This window comes from Crotalus tigris, unplaced genomic scaffold, assembly GCF_016545835.1.
Source record: "Crotalus tigris isolate CLP2741 ecotype Arizona unplaced genomic scaffold, ASM1654583v1 scf7180000023760.60057, whole genome shotgun sequence".
Taxonomy (NCBI): Eukaryota; Metazoa; Chordata; class Lepidosauria; order Squamata; family Viperidae; genus Crotalus; species Crotalus tigris.
In genome coordinates this window covers 1-17,125 of record NW_024100167.1, presented here as the reverse complement: position 1 = coordinate 17,125, position 17,125 = coordinate 1, and the positions used below count along the sequence as shown (strand labels likewise).

The 17,125-nt window shown below is 45.7% G+C and overlaps 1 protein-coding gene across 3 annotated transcripts in view; it reads right to left on the bottom strand.

Moving 5' to 3' along the window:
- Positions 1-14,038, bottom strand: part of LOC120298171 (pleckstrin homology domain-containing family M member 1-like) — a 37,960-nt gene extending 23,922 nt beyond the window's left edge. Inside the window, exons 1-3 of one of the 3 annotated variants that reach the window (XR_005553977.1) lie at positions 12,361-14,037; positions 3,441-3,536; positions 196-437 (exon numbers count right to left, since the gene is read on the bottom strand). Coding sequence is in view for 2 of the 3 variants with exons in the window: in XM_039321624.1 (XP_039177558.1) it covers positions 196-437; positions 3,441-3,494 (296 nt within the window). In the remaining variant the exon portion in view is untranslated. Of the gene's footprint in view, positions 1-195; positions 438-3,440; positions 3,537-12,360 lie in introns of all 3 variants that reach the window. The other 2 variants (XM_039321624.1, XM_039321623.1) reach the window with 2 other exon arrangements.
- Positions 14,039-17,125: the final 3,087 nt, after the last annotated feature.

Genomic DNA, 17,125 nt, shown 5'->3' with positions numbered 1-17,125 from the left:
CCACATCAAGAGGTAACTGAGACACATACAATTACAACCTGGGGCTTTTTTATCTACTAAATCTAGACAAGAAGAGACAAGTTCTCTAGCATTCCACACATCATATGATTTTCTGCAGCCAAAAATCTCACTCTTGCATCATACTGTATACTCAGTAACTTCCCAAATCAAAATTGTAGCATTTCTTAGTCTCACCTGTGTGTGACAGATTTTAGCAGAGTCCAAAACACTGGCTGAGGAAGGCGCCCTCCATGTTTTCTCCCTTTTGCTCCAATTTCTGCTTTGATGTGCTTAGTTTTCAAACCATGTACAAATACAGCCTCCAATACACAACAAAGAGTATTAGCATCTTGATCATCACTTGGTACAAGAGCATCAGAGGTCACGTAATGTTTCTGCAGGGCCTTGATGGAGTTCACCAGCTGCTTCTTGATCAACTAAAGTAACATAAATACAGGTTGTCTTAGGTTGCACCAACATTAAATAAAGCACCCTACTTCCAAATTACTATTAATACTATGCAAACACTGGCAGATCTCAATGGGCAAATATATTAGTAACGTCTGGGCAATGCAGTTCAAGAAAGATGCTAAAAAAAATAGAAAATATATGAAAAATAATAATGCAGCAAATAAACTAAGTCTTGTTTGAAACAGATCATTTGTTTTAACATTGATGCAGCATAGGCTTGGACACATTCAAAATTTTGGTCTCAGATAATAAAAATACTTTTAAAAAATATTATATTATGAATTATCCCTTGAAGCAAAAGACAGGAGGCTGATTAAAGACATTTCAATAAGAGCCAGAATCCCTGGCTCTTATTATCTTAAGGTTGATGTAGCCTAAAAGCACTATTTCCAATATTTATACTTTCAAGTTATGCAAAATGCTTTACTTGATTTGACTTTTAAAATACCCCCTTGCGCAACATGTTTTAAGGAGCTTCTGCTTCTTTCCTAAGTTTCAGTACAATCCATAAATTTTCTGCTATTGGAAAACCAGTTACCAGTTATTGACAGGCAATAAATGAAAAAAAAAGTGGCAGGAGAGGGAAGATAAATTTTGTAATTGTACCTAATTTTCCCTGTTCACACTGTAACCTCATATTGAAGTTTTCCTCTGTCATAATCTTGAAGTCCAGGAACATAATAGTGTTGCACCAATAAAGGAGAATATTTGTAGCTCAGGGTTGGAGTAAGGGGCCTTGGTGCTCTCTGAATTTGGTTGTTTTCTTTCGTTTCATTACCCAAACTAGCTAACATTATCAATGCTAGTAAGGCTTTCGCTCAATTTATAGCAGCCCCGCTGAAGCATCCCCTGGCCTTTCTGGGTGACAGTGGCCCGGAAAAGGCCTCCGACGTCCGGATCGGGCCTTCGGAACCCCGCTGAAGCGTCCCCTGGTTTCATTTCCAGGTGTCGGAGGCCTTTTCTGGACTGCTGCCACCCAGAAAGGACACCAGGGAACATTTCAGAGGGCCCAATCTGGGCCTTGGAGGCCTTTTCTGGGCACTGTCCCCCAGAAAGGAGGCCAAGGGATGCTTCAGCAGGGCTTCAAAGACCTGATCTGGACCTCGGAGGCCTTTTCTGGGCCACTGTCACCCAGAAAGGAGGCCGAGGGATCCTTCAGCAGGGCTTCGGAGGCCTGATCCAGGCCTTAGAGGACTTTTCCAGGCTGCTATCACCCAGAAAGGATGTCGGGAGACACTTCAGCATGGCTCCAAAGGTCTGATCTGGGCGTCGGAAGCTTTTCCCAAGCTGCTGCTGCCTGGAAATGACACTGGGGGATGCTTCAGCGGGGCTCTGAAGGCCTGTTCTGGGCCTCAGAAGCCTCCTCCGAGCCTCCAAGGCCCAGTACAGAGGCCGGGAGGCGGCCACGTGTTTCCGGAGGTCCATTCTGGGCCTCAGAGGCCTCCCTCTGTTCTTGCCGGGAGCAGAGAAAGAAATAGAGAGGCTGGAGAGGAGTCATATCTTCACAAGGTAAGTAACCCGGTGCAGCAAGATGGGGGGAGCAATTGTGGGCTCCCAGGGAAGGGAGCATGAGATATTTCAGTGGGTCCGGGGAGACCTTGGGTAATCAGAAGCACTAGGTCCCCGCCATGGCCTTCCCCACCCTGAAATACCTCATATTCACTTAACAAGCCATGCATTTGCCCATGCATTAAATTAGCGAATTTATGGGCGGAAGCTGGGAGTGAATCGCATTCACGGTACGAGATTTATTACTACAAATCCTCGAGTTACAAATAGAATGGATAGGCTCCGTTACATTTATAACTTGAGGACTATCTGTACTATTCAAAAGAGACAATCAACAAGCCAAAAAAGGAACAAAAAGACCGAAACATCTCCCCACCAGCAATCAGCACCCAAATGAGCATAGGTTAACTCCAAGATTAACATCAGACCAACAATCAAGTAAACGATACCTCAATCAAGGAACTGCAAACAAGCGAACAGTAAACAGCTCAACAAAAGAACCTCCAAGACCATCCCCCAGCAACACTGACAGGATAAGCCACTAGAATGAGAGCAAGCCCCACTCCTTATTAGCACAGATGTTATCTAGATGAAACGTCCGCAAGAAAACAACCAAACTCAGAAAGCACCAAGAACCCCTAATAATAGCGTTGTAAAAAGGTGGTTTAGATAATGAGGATGGGTTTTAGAGGAAAATAAATGAAGATACTAATTGGAACATAAAAAAATTAAAGAATAGTTACCAATTATCGATACCAATTTGCACCAATCGTATTAATAAGTACCAATACTGTTAAGCTTTGCTCTGAAAAATCGAAGGTGACCCCATGTGCCGTGTCAGAATAAATCCCAGAGCAGAACTCCAAAATTGAATTAAGTATAGAAAGAGTATGCTGTTTTGATAGGGCAGAAAGGAATTATACTATAGTATAATAGATAGTGCTTGACTTATGACCACATTTGAGCCCATAGTTTCTGTTGCTAAGCAATATATTAGTTAAGTGAGTTGCACATCATTCTACAATTTTTTTTGCCATAGTTGTTAAGTGACTCAGTGTGGTTTTTTAAAGCAAATCTGACTTTCCCCACAGATTTTGCTTGTCAGAAGCCAGCTGGGAAGGTTACAAGCAGTGATCATATGAACTCAGGACAACACAACTGTCATAAGGACATGCCAGTCACCAAGTGCCCAAATCTTGATCATGTGACCATGGGGATGCTGCAATGCTGCAATTTAAATGTGAAAACCATTCATTGGTCACATTTTCAGTACTATTGTAATTTTGAATGTTTACTTAACAAATGGTTGTAAGTTGAGAACTAACTATCCATAGAAATTATACCATTTCCATGTTAAACTCAGCTCTTTAACCGGACAACTTTCTTCCACCTATTGGATATGAGTTCCTACACCCAAAGCAGCCTTATTTCCAGATATCAGTTCAGGAATCTGTATTCACCTGCATAACTTCCTGTACTCGGCAGCCATTCCTAGTTGTGTGGTTGGACTGCATGTTTATCTTTGCTTCCGTCTCACACTTACATCACATGATAACCTGAGGAAAAATAAACATAAAGTAGAATTTTTACCATAGCCCCACATAAGCAAATCAGAATTGCTGATAAGTAGTCTAGGCTATCTGTCACTTTCCTACTTATTTACTCAAAAGTAGATATTGGTGGGTGAATATACATTTGAGTATGGATGGGGAGTGAACAGTTTGCAAGATCTTTCCAACTGTCCTTCCAGCAATTTTTCTTCCCCAAGAACCCTACGAGTTAGGTTTGCTGAGCAATGACAAGAGGCATCTCTATTTGTGAGGAATATAAAAAGAAATATTTTCCATGATGGTAGTGACTAAAAAAAACCTGGCTTATTACTGACCACTTCATTAGACAACCTTTTGGGTCCTCTTAATAAAGCCTTTAATGGTCAATAATAATTCCTCTCTCCCTTAAGAAGAACAAAAGAAACTGGCCTAAAAACATGCAGGTGCCACAACATTATAAGCAGAACACAAGTTAGCCACGGAAACACATTTATGAAGCAATAATTTATGAAGGTGACTCAAGCAAATGCCCTATATAGCTTATCCCAAAATCCAACCAGTAATAAAATTGTTTCACCACCCCAAATTTCATCACTTGCCTAGATTTGGATATGTGTAAATATACTTCCAAAGACTTCCCCAAAGTTCCTGGGAACTTGATTCCCCACAACACTTAGCAAAGTGTTACATTTCTTATTATATTGCAATTCCCATCCTTCTTTTCCTCCCTTTATTTCATTTCCTCTGAAGTCCACTTACCAGTAACCACAGGTTCACCCCAGGACATTAGCAACTCCTTTCCACCATAAAGCAAACACAAACTGATACAATTAATGCTTAAACACCATGTACTCCATTGAGGTGGGTAGGTGTCTGAATAGGGTCATGGAAGCTCAGGAGACCAAGGGCAAAAGCTGCATTGCTCCTCTGAAGTAGGGGTAGAATGGAGAAAATAAGCCCCTGGTTTTGAGGCTGATCTTGTCACAAGACTTCCTGAACTCTGAACACTACAGTTTTAAAAGCAGAACACAGCAACCACAGGGTGAATTTCTTTTAAACTCTGACCTCCTATTGATGGAGAGAACCTTCACCTCTTCATATGTGTACAGACTAGATTTCCTTCCATGGACAACAAAATTATAATGTAGCATAGTGGTCACATCTTTGGAACCTCACAAATCCAAATTAAAATCCTATCCTAGTTGAGTCACTGGATGGGCTTTTAGGAGTATTCCCCCTCCCTTTTCCTAAAATATATCCACAGTAGAATTAACTGGTGATAGGTTGATTTTCCAGCATTATGGGAAAAATTAGGGCCATAGTCCAGTGGCAGAATGCTACTTTGCAAACAGAAAGCTGAGTTCAATACTTAGCATCCCCAGTCATAATGCTATGAAAATCTCTGAATGAAATGGGGCGTTGGTCTTACCTGAACGCCTTTTCTCAGTACGGAGATGGATAATCCACTGATGGGTTTTCTCTGTCTGCCTGCTCTTGAGACCAAGTAGCCAAAACTTGACACGCCCCCACTTCCTGTGGAGTCCATTCTTAACGAGGGCGAATTGGCTGATGATTGACGAGGTATTGGCTCTCAGCTTCCTATTAGCGGCCTGCTGGCCTTGGGGTGGGTGTAGATTATCCATCTCCGTACTGAGAAAAGGCGTTCAGGTAAGACCAACGCCCCTTCTCCAGTACAGGAGATGGATAATCCACCGATGGGACGTACCAAAGCCTCACTGTCCCAAGGGGTGGGAAACAGATAAGGCCGGTAGATTGATCTCTGAGACAACTTGCTGGAGGACCCTCCTAACAAAGGAGGCGTCCGCCGATGCAAAGCGGTCTATCTTGTAGTGTCGTATAAACGGGGAAGGCGAGGACCATGTCGCGGCCCTGCAAACTTCCTCGATTGATGCCTGGGTAGCCCATGCCGCCGAAGTTGCAGCGCTTCGGTGGAATGGGCTGTGAGATGACTTGGGGGCGGCAGGGATGATACATTGTAAGCTTCTGCAATACAACTTCGGATCCACCTTCCAATGGTGCCTGCGGAAACTTTCCGCCCCAAGGTGCCCGCTTGGAAGGACACAAATAGGGCCTCCGACTTGCGGAAAGGTTCTGTACGCTTTATATAACGCCGCAAGGCTCTGCGGATGTCCAATGTATGCCACTGCTGCTCCCGGTCATGTGTTGGATTTGGACAGAAGTTTGGGAGAATTACTTCCTGTGTCCTGTGAAAGAGTGAATTCACCTTCGGTATGAAGGAAGGATCTAACCTAAGGACCACCCTGTCCTTGTGGAAAATGCATAGGTCGTTTCTGACTGACAGTGCGGCCAGTTCCGAAATTCGTCTGGCCGATGTGAGGGCAATCAGGAACGCCACCTTTAGCGACAGGTGTCGCAAGGAAACGGTCGCCAATGGTTCAAATGGTGACCGAATGAGTGCGTGAAGGACTCGTGGTAGTTCCCAGGACGGGTACCTGTGAACTACTGGAGGTCTGGTGTTATAGGCGCCCTTGATAAAGGCGCGGATCCTGGGGTGGTGAGCTAAGGGAACCGAATCCGTGCAGGTGAGGAGGGTGGACAAGGCCGCCACTTGCCTGCGGATGGTGACGGGGGTGAGGCCTCTGTCTAGTCCCTCCAAGAGGTAATCTACTATCTGAGGAATGTAGAGTTTGTGTAAGTCAAACTGCCGTTCCCTGCACCAAAGGCAAAATTTTTTCCAAGTGGAGTCGTAAATGTGATTTGTTGCCGGACGGCGTGAAGCTTGAATTATGGTAATGGCCCCGGGAGAGAATAGTTCCTGTGCCATTATCTGGCGCTCAAGTGCCAGGCGGTCAGTTGTAACCATTGGGGTTCCGGGTGACTGATGGTTCCCTGGTGTAGGGACACTCGATGAGGGGGAATGTTCCATGGGGGCGACTGAGACAGGTTCATCAGGTCGGCGAACCATGAACTCTGTGGCCAATATGGTGCTACTAGGATCACTTCTGCCCACTCGTGAATCAGCTTGCGGATGACCGCCGGTATGAGTGGGAGTGGGGGAAAGGCATAAAGCAGACCCTGAGGCCACTGAGTTCTCAGGGCGTCCGTCCCCTCTGCTCGCGGGTTGAAGTAACGAGAGTAAAATCTGGGGAGCTGGGCATTGTCTGACGATGCGAACAGATCGAGGATCGGGTACCCGAACCTGCGGGAGATGTCTAGGAACAAGTTCGGGTATAGCCCCCACTCCGAAGGGTCCACTATGGTGCGACTTAGGAAGTCCGCTTGCTGGTTGTTGACCCCCGATATGTGTTATGCTTTTAGTGACTTCAGATTGGGCTCTACCCAGCTGAATAGGAGTCGTGCCTCTGTCATCAGGGTTTTTGATCTGGTCCCCCCCTGCCGATTGATATGCGCCTTGGCTGCTACATTGTCTGTTAGGACTAGAACGTGGCGGCCTCTGATTCTGTCTTTGAATTGTTGCAAGGCTAGGTGGATAGCCCTGAGTTCTAGCCAGTTGATGTTGTTTCTCAGATCCGCGGCGGACCAACGTCCCTGTATAAACTGAGGGTCCAGATGGGCTCCCCACCGTACAGACTGGTGTCTGTAGTGATGGTAACTCTGACTGGTTCCTTGAAGGGTGACCCCTTGGTCACAGCCCGAGAGCACCACCAGCGTAGCGCCCCGCGGATTTGTGGCGTGACCCTGCCTAGGTGGTTGGATGCGCTGGTGTTCTGCCGTTGGTAAGGGAGCAGAAACCACTGTACTTCCCGTAGGTGGATCCTGGCCCAGGGTACAATGGCTATGGCCGATACCATCTTGCCCAATAATTGGGAAAGTGTTAGTATCAGAACTGAATGCTGCCTGTGAACCCAGCGAGCCAGTTCCCTGATGCCGGCCACTCGCTCCTGGGAGAGATAGACCATACAGTTGGTTGTGTCTATCGTGGCCCCCAGATGCAGCAGCCTGGACGAGGGAACTGTCTGGCTCTTCTGAAAGTTTACTGAGAATCCGTGTAATTGGAGGACGCGAATGACGGTCCTTACGTCCGCCTGAGCTGTCTGTAGGGATGTTGCTTGGATTAGTATGTCGTCTAGGTAACATTGGACGCGTATTGGGATTTTTCTCAGTTTGGCGGCTACCACAAATGGTATCTTGGTAAATACCCTGGGTGCCAAAGATAGACCGAAAGAGAGAGCTCTGTATTGGAAGTGTTTCCCCCCGTAACAGAAACGTAGGAACCGACGGTGGTTTGGGTGGATGGGGATGTGAAGGTAGGCTTCCGTGAGGTCTATTGACGCCAGGAAGTCTCCTTCTCTGATGCTTCCCAGGATGGACTGAAGGGATTGCATCTTGAATTTTTTGTATGTTATGTAGCAGTTGAGGTTTTTGAGGTCCAGGATTGCCCTCCATCCTCCTGAAGTCTTTGGAACCACGAAGAGGATGGAGTAAAATCCTCTGCCTCTGTATTCCGCTCGGACCGGTTCTATGGCTTGAATGTCCAACAGGTGTTGGATGGCCTCCTGCATGAGTTTGCGTTTGGTGGGGTTCCTGGAGACCGAGCAGTTGATGAGTCGGTTTGGGGGTGTGACCAGGAACTCCAGGGACAGCCCGGACTGGATGGTTTGTAGTACCCAGTTGTCCGTGGAGGTCTGCTCCCACTGGTGGAAGAAGTGAGCTAGTCTTCCTCCAATGGGTAGGTCTATGTAGGAGTCATTTTGTCTTCCGGTACGGACGACCCGTTCCACGAAAGGTCGTCTCAACTGGTTTTGTTGTCTGGGCTGGAACCCCGGTCTGTCGTAGGGGCGGCCGTATGGTTTGTTCTGCCTGGGAGTGAATGGCTTGGGTGCCTGACTGATAGGCGTGGTTGTCGGTTGGCGAAAGGACTGCCTACGAAAGTAATGTGTGGTACGTTTGTCTGACCTTTTGTTCAAGTGTGCCATGACCTTCCACTTGTCTTTGCTCTCTACAAGATAGGGGCCCAAGGCCTCCCCAAACAGACCGTTGCTTGAGTAAGGGGCGGTCGCTAGCCGCCATTTAGCCTTGGTGTCAGCTTGCCAGTGTTTTAGCCATAGCATTCTCCTGGCAATTATGTTGGATGCTATGGATCTGGATGAAAAAATGGCCGATTGGAGCGTTGCGTCTGCAGCGTATTCCGTGGCTGCTACCATCGTAGCCAGGTCCTGGTGTGTTTGTATGTCATCCATAGGAACTATGGCTTGTAGTTGTTGCAACCAGATGAGGGTGGCCCGGACAAAAAAGGAGGCCGAGGTGGCTGCTTTGATGGCCCATGCCGCTGTCTGGTGGGTTTTGCGAAAGGCGTGTTCCCACTTTTTGTCATCTGCCTTAAGGGCCTCCACTAGGTCCCCAGCCATGGCTGTCTGGGAGACCAAGGGGGTCCAGGCTTCATCTACTTTAGGTATTTCTAAGGCCTCATTGAGGTCTGCGGCAGTGCTGTATAATTTTTTGTCCATACCACTCACTGATGGGAAGGAAGCAGGAGAGTCCCATGGCTTCTTGATCCCTTTCAGGAAAATGGCGGGGCAAGGTATATGGTGCTGCGTTGTCACCTTTTCTACAAATACGGGTCTGGATGTGGTGGCCGGTGTCGCTTGCGGCTGAGAAAACTGATCCGTCTCCATGTCCGCAATGGCTGTGGCCTTGCGTAGTATCGTGAGGAAGCGGTTGTGATTAAATAATCCCCCTGAGGGGGGCTCAGGGGGAAGTTCCTCATCCTCTGACATAGAGATCTCAGGTTGATCCTCCTCTTGTGGTGAAGAATAACCACTCATGGAGGACTGGGCCGGGGAGGTGGGTTCCTGAATGCCTGAGGATTCTGAGGGGAGTTCCGAGTGTGGCATGGCTGAGGTGGAGGGCCCCTGGTCGTGGTGGGCGGAGCGCTGTGCTAGGGCTCGGTCCACCACTTTGGTTAATAGGGCCTCTAGCCGTCCATCTGCCCAGATGTCCCCTATGTCATTACCTTTGGGTGTGGTGACCGCAGGTGGAGAGGTGGACTCAGTGGTTGTGCCTACCGCCATGGTGTTTGTTGGGCCGATGTGGATGGCGAATCCAGTGGTTGCGGTGTTCCTGGAATGGACCACACACTCTGGGTTGATGTGGATGGACCCAATGGTAATTCCATCTCGGTGGCTGCCATTTGAACCAATTCCAATTGGGCCTGCCCCTGCACTCTGAAGAACTCCTTCTCCAGGGCCTGGTACCTATGGCTGGCTTGCTTTTCCGCCAACTTGGAGGGCCTCTTGAGCGAGTGTTTTGTCTTCGCTTTGCACTTGCCTGCCGCCTTCTGGTCAGAAGGTGTGTTGCAGCCGTAATTGGGAGATGGAGGGGTCGTGCTCATGGATTGAGGCAACGAGGGTCCCTCCATTCCGCTTGAGCCGTCCCAGAAAAACTGAGAAGACGCTCAGGCAGGCAAGTATTGGCGGGAGCGAAATTGGAACTAGTACCAGGACTGTTCCCCTGATCACCCGACCACAACAAAAATATTCTCTCTGGGCTAAGGTCACGGTAGCTGAGGGAGGTACCGAAGGCACGTTTGGAACCACTCTTTGGGTTCCGCCCGGAGGCCTTAGGTGATCAGGCAACGTGCACCAGTAGGCAAAAGAAATGGGAGGCAAAAAATATCAGTGGCGACCTCAAAAGGGTCTGTAGGCCTGACCTAATCCACAACAAGGTATCAAATGGCGGTCACCAAGAGCGGAATTTATTCTTATTAATATTATTACTATTATAATAGTAATAGGAACAACAATAATAATAATAAAATAATAATAATAATAACAACAACAATAATGATGATGATGATGATGATATTGTGTGTTCTGCCTTTAGGCCTGTTGGCCTTGCAGTAGCTTAATTTTTAGCTTTAATCTTTTTTTTTAATTATTTATTTTTATTATTATTATATTTTATTCTATTATTATATAAGTATATCGGGGGTGGAGCACTGACTGTGCACTCCTATTCCATCGCTATCAGGGCTTCCAGGTATGTGGTGGAGCTTCCTTAATCTCCGTTTGACTTCCTCTGGTAGGAAATGGCGGCCGCTGCTCGTTTCTCTCTGAAAACGAGCTCCGCGGTTCCCAGGAAGGTTCTCTAGCCCCCAGTTCTTAGTTGGGGCTTACTCCCTTCCCTTCGGCTTTTTTTTAAAAAAGGAGGGTGGCCGCAGCTCGTTTCCCTCTGAAAATGAGCTCCGCGGCCTCCCAGAAGCTGCTTGTGCCCGGGGATTTAAATTTAGCGCACTGGTGACGTTTTAGGGGGATCCCAGCCGGGGATTGCCTTTGTTGCCTGAAAGCGGCAACTAAAATGGCGCCCGCGGTTGCCCTGGGCTGCTAGGTAATCTTCGACGGTCCGAATTCAAGTTTGAATCCGGACCTGGAGATTGTTATTTTTTCCCCAAATTGAGGAAAAAAACAAAATCCCTTGGAAGGTTGGGGAGAAAAGCTCAGCAAGTGGTCTCTGCTGATGCCTTCTTCCCCCCTTTTCCACCCCCAGAGCCCTGGGGCTGGCTGGGATCCATCGGGAGTTTCCCCCCCCCCACACCCCCTTTTTTAATTTTAGATATGAGATCAGGGATGATCCCAAGGAAAAATTAGTGGTTGGGGAAAAGGTTCAGCAAGTGGTCTCTGCTGATACCTTCTCCCCCCCCCCTTTCCACCCCCAGAGCCCTGGGGCTGGCTGATATCTGTGGGGAAGTTACCCCCCCCCACCAATCCCCTTTTAAGTTTTAGGTTTGAGATCAGAACTGATCTCCAGAAAATTTTTTGGTTAAACTCCTATAGGTGGCAATTTTTTGGAAGGGGAAGCCAATTATTAAGGGATAATCAATCAATGGATTTCTTTGTCTAACCTGATAAGCTGAGAGCCACGCCAAAACGAGTCTTCTCGAGCAGAGACCAAGTTAAGAATGGACTCCACAGGAAGTGGGGGCGTGTCAAGTTTTGGCTACTTGGTCTCAAGAGCAGGCAGACAAAGAAAACCCATCGGTGGATTATCCATCTCCTGTACTGGAGAACTAGTGATTTTCTGCACAGATAGGCACCTTGGCAATTGCCAGATATTTTAAACTTCAACTCCTATCAAACTGCTCAGCCCAGTCAATGGCAAAGGAATCTGGGAATCATTCATACTAAATAGCAGGAACCACCCAGCCACGCCTGGCCAGTATTAATCTATAGACTATAGGCAAAAAGCAACACAATTTTTTCTTTATTATTCTCAAGAACTGAGTCTGGATACTTATAATTAGTATTATGTTATTATAAAGTGGCCAACATCTAGGGAAATGTAGGGAAATCCATTTGGAAGAAAGGACACTGAATGCCCATAGATCTAGATATGTGCATATGTTACTTGGAAGAAATGGCATTCAGTTACTCAGATAAGTTGCAAACTCACAAAAACTAAGCAGAATCAAACATGTTTAACACCGAGATGACAGACTAAGACAGGTTATGAAAACTGAAGCAACATCCCAGAATAAAGCTCTGAGCTAGCCATCTCCAAACTGTTGCCAACACTGTGAATCCTGAGACTTCAATTTGAGAGAGACTATGTTTTAAGATTGAGGTACAAAACACACAAACACAAAAAAACTCTGTCCTGGAATACATAAGCAATAAGCAAACCAGTACCTTTCCTCCATTATTTCACAGATATTATCACACATAAAAAGCTTGTTTTCAGGATGCACTTCAGTCCTATCTACACACTCCAGAAACATGTGGAGGCCTTCTTAAAAGTTTACACATGAAAGGGATGAAAGCATATGCTGTTTGACACAAACACTTGGAGTCTGTGAATTGCTGAATGTATTGACAAATCTGAAACTGCTTACTGTTGTCTTGTGCTTCTCGTAACAGAATTCTGAAAAACACCAGGCAAAGTGCCAGCATGAGCAACTCCAAGGCACTGTTGGAAATATAAGCAGACATTGAAAGAAAAAGTATTGGGGAATGGGGAGGGGGAGCAGAAAGAATCTTGCTGAAGAGCTATGTAGCACATCAATATTAAAGCACAAAGCAGTGCAAGCTCTCACTATAATGGAGCCCCAGCTCTCTGGAACCAACACAATAGCAAATATATACTCTATCTCAATGGACACTAATAATAATGCTTGATGGGACTGGATGGGAGACACAATGCCATCTGGCTCAACATCTGTCTATCTAAACAGTTACATTAAAACCAGTGCATGAGAGTTTAAAGATGCTTACGCTTATCTGATATAACCCTCTGATTTAAAAGCAGAAATTTTCCAACTGGTATCATGTTTATCTTTAAAAATAAAATAGTCCAAATCATGAGAGGCAAAACTGCATCCAAATGTACAAAGTGAATACAATCAGTCCTGTAGATCTTGTACTGCAAGTATAGATTCTGGCATGACCACTAATCGTAGTGACACCATTCCACTTACCTTAATTTCACAGACTATAAAACAGTATTAGCTGTACCTACTAGTCATGTCTCAAAATTAATACTTTGAAACAACAAAGATGGTCCAGTTCCTCCTCTTGTGGATCAGCTCTCTGTAAATGGGAGTAGATGATAGATACCAAATCAGCATTTCGGGGCAGAAAACTTTTAAACAATAAAGCCAAATCACTCAGTGACTAACTCAGATCCTGGAAATGGTTAAGCGTGATCTCCCAGGCATGATTGTATTGTTCCACATAACATGATGACAAAGCTTTTTCCCATCATCTGACTGAAGCTGCCGTCTTGCATTTTAAGTTGTAATTTAATATGCTGAAAGGTGAAGTTTATCAGATGTCGAGAGCTTGACCTTTATGATGATGGGGAAGAGTTTAAGAAATCTTTTCTTTTTCTTTTTAATCTATATTTTTATTTTATTCAAGACAAGGTTAAAATACAAAATAGAAAACCCCAAAGAAAAAATCCCACAGAAAACAAAAAAAGAAAAAGAAAAAAACAAGACAAAAAACAAAAACAATCAAAACATTTTAAAAAGGTGCATCAAAACAATACATATAGACAGATTATCCCCTCTAGTTGAATACTGATCTACATTACTACATTAGCTCCCACCCTGTAATAAATCCATCCAGTCTCTCTCAATCTTCATAGAAGAAAAGAATTTGTCACTTCCCTTTTCAGTCAGAGGCTGGATATTGTAGTAGAAACATATAGGCTTGAGCTTTGGGACAACAGATGAAATCCATTTTGTTAGTTCTCCAGCTGCAAAAATATCTCTTTGATCTCAAACTGGATCAAAGTCCTTCTGTGTGTCTTCATCCAAAGTTCCATGCCCTAACATTTCTTGCAAAAAGATTATAGTCTCGTCCAGTTTTTTAAAGAGAAATTCAGCTAAAGGCTGAGTATTTCCTCACTCTCCTTTCTTAGATTTCAGCCACTCTTCAGCTATTTTAATCTGTGAAACTTGACCAGGGAACAAGAACAGTCAAGATATGTTTTCCTCTATATTTCAGTTATAAGAAGGTTATAAGAAAAAATCAATAAAAATAAATTCCAGATATTTTGCAAATTCAAAAAATACAGAATCTAGTGGTGAGAGTCTGAGAGCTCTTCACCCACGCAAATGCTGCCTTGCTTCCAGATGGAAGGGACAGAGGTTATCTAGAATAATATATCAAAAAGTAAAAAGAAAAAAGCAATTAGAATCCAACAAGGGGTTGAGATAAATCAGCATTCAACCACTAATCAACTTTTAAAGCAAAATAAAATAAATCCAAAAAGTGAAAGTTAATACTCAGGCATGCTTAGAAAATGAAACTGCTTCACTGGAAGATGTATATGCCAAGTGACTTCAATTGCTTCCAGAGAGAATTAGAATCTTTGGAAGTGAAATCAAGATATCATTGGTAAATGGAAGAAGAAACTCTTACTGTGCAGCAGCCATCTTGAGAGGAAGTTGTAAGGTCCTACTTCAACTAATCCTCCCAAGAAAGCAGAATTCTTGAAACAGGCATTGTTTCAAAAAGAACTTTTATTGAGAGGCAATGATAGCAAGAAAATAAAGCAAGATCTGATATTTTCCCACACAAAACATTATACTAAAGCATCCCATTCGAACCCCACCCCAACGGCCAAATGTCCAGTTTAATTTCATCCAATCCCCAGGTGTGAGGTTGTTATGGGAACCAAGGTGATAAGCAGAGTTCCCAGGCGTAATCCTCTAGGTTTCATTTCATGACATCCTGCTCCTACCAGAGCAGAGTGGAGATAAGGCAGATGACCCATGGCACATTCCTTCCTCCATTCACACCCTAATGCATCAAAAGAATAAAGAATAAAGCAGAGGAAACACAGAGCCTCCCCCCTTCCATCAACAGAACAGATCCTCCTCCATCCCAAGCAACGAGCAACCCCAAAAAGAATTTAAAAAATGTTTTCAATTCACATAATTAGTGATGTTAAAATGTTCCTCTCCCTTTTACACAAAAAAGACTGACAATGCTCCTCCAGCCACAGCAGCTCCTACTCCTGTTGAGTGCTGGGGTGAAAGGGCCAGAATCGGTGCTGGGAGAAGAGCTGAGCCCCCTCGGGGGTCTAGGATCCAGCCATGGGACCAGCTCTCCTTCTTGGACCTCTAGGCTGCTAAACTTCTACCTCAGTTGCTCCACTGATTGGCTGCCACACCTTGGCAAGTAGCGGTCCTTAGGTGCTGTCCACTCTGAAGCTTCTCGCTCCCACCACTTCAGCTTTCTGCTCCATTCAGGCCAATGGTAGTACAACAAGAATTCAGCTTCAGCAGCTTTCCACAGCCCCTTTCGCCACTCCTCCAACTTGAGTTGGTTGAACACTACTGCTCCACCCATCCATTCTGGGGCCTGGGTTGGCTCCTTGTGTTCAATTTGCTCCTTGGGGCATGTCGAGGCCAATCAGGTTACGAACTGCTTTCGGCCCCAGCCAGAGTCCCGCTGGTTGAGCCCAACCTGGCTGTAGCCGGCTGCTCCATTTCAGGCATCTTCTCCTGAGTCTTCACTACCCCTTTGAAGGCTACCAGAAGGGCATAGGGGCTCAGGACCCCTTAATGAAATTGGAAATGTTTAGAGAGCTAGCTCAGTGTCAAAGTCCAGCTGAGAAGCCCAATAACGCAAAACCCCACAGACACTGCATTCTCTAATGTATTAGGCATTAACAAACCAATAAGATAGAAAGGACGCTAGCTCTGAGAATATGGCAGGAAACAGATAATTGAAAGAGTAAAACTTTCCCTCCCCTCTCTGACAGTTCAGGTCACATTGTCCAATTAATCTTTTAGCAATTTTTATGAGAAGAAATTTCAATCTGCTAAAACATCTCCTCAGCAGTTTTGGTTCTCACATCGATAAGGAGCACCTATGGATCCCAAACTCTCCCTCCCCCCAGTAACTGTAAACAAGCCTAGAAACACAATGGCAGTCCTAAAGACAGTAGGGCTTGTAGCTTGAAACCAACAACCCCAGAAGAAAAACAGGGGTCATCTACAACAGGGCTTTTCAACTGGTAGTACACGTACCACCAATGGTACATTGGCACCTGGCAGGTACACGACCATCATAGAGAAGTGGTAGCAGGGGAAGGGAATGAGCTGAACTGGTGGCAGCATCGCACAAGCCTGAGAGAGACGGCTGGAGCTGCTGGGCTGCCAAGCTCAGCAGAAGCGCCAGGATCAGCGCCGCTTTCCAGCTGATCAGTGCTTCTTTGGGACTGAAAGGGCTCGGCGGAAGCGCCAGGATCAACACAGCTTTCCAGCTGATCAGTGCTTCTTCCGGGCTGTCAGGACTCAATGGAAGCACCAAGATCAGCACCACTTTCCAACTGATCAGCGCTTCTTCGGGGCTGTCAGGCATTGATCCTGGTGCTTCTGCGGAGCCCAAAAGAAGCGCTGATCAGCTGGAACCCTGCCACTACTCCGCAGAAGGTAGATCCTCATCATCCCCAGCCCAGCAGGGGTCTTCCTGATGCACCATTGCAAACAAAGGGGAGCTCTGGTGAGGAGGAAGTGGAGGCAGAGTTTAGCAACCGGAGTGGGGATCCCCCCCCCAAAAAACAAACGTGCTTCGTGGGTAACTTCCCAGTATGACAGAAGTGACCAAAACCTGACTTCCACTTCCGGATTGTGGCACCTCAGTCGTACAAAGAGACCTCTCTCTGTCGGCTGTTTTCCCTCTGCCGGTAGACCCTTATGTGGGTCTTAAATCGCCCTGGAAGGGCGACTACCATTGAGGAGGCTTTGCTTGGCTGCAGTGGAACGGCGGCTCCCCCTGCAGTCCGAACTAACTCCGTAGGGCCGACGGAGAAGAAGATCGGCCAATAAAATGGCGATCACTTAGCTGCGCCAGTCGAAGTCAGAAAATCATCTAAGCATAAAGAACCACCATGGTGAATCCGGGTGAGACCTTTCTTCCCTCTCTCTGTCCTGACTATTTGCCTGTAAAAAGTTTTTGATCACTTCCCTGTCTTAAGAGAGCTTCTATCTACTTGGGAAAGAAAGTTTTAAAAGAACTAAAATAATTAAAGCTTTATTGACTACTTGATTTTTCTTTCTGGATACCTAGGGGCCTTGAAAAAAATAAAATAAAAAAGAAACACTATATTTTTTACTCTATCTATTAGATTGGAGATATTGGCTT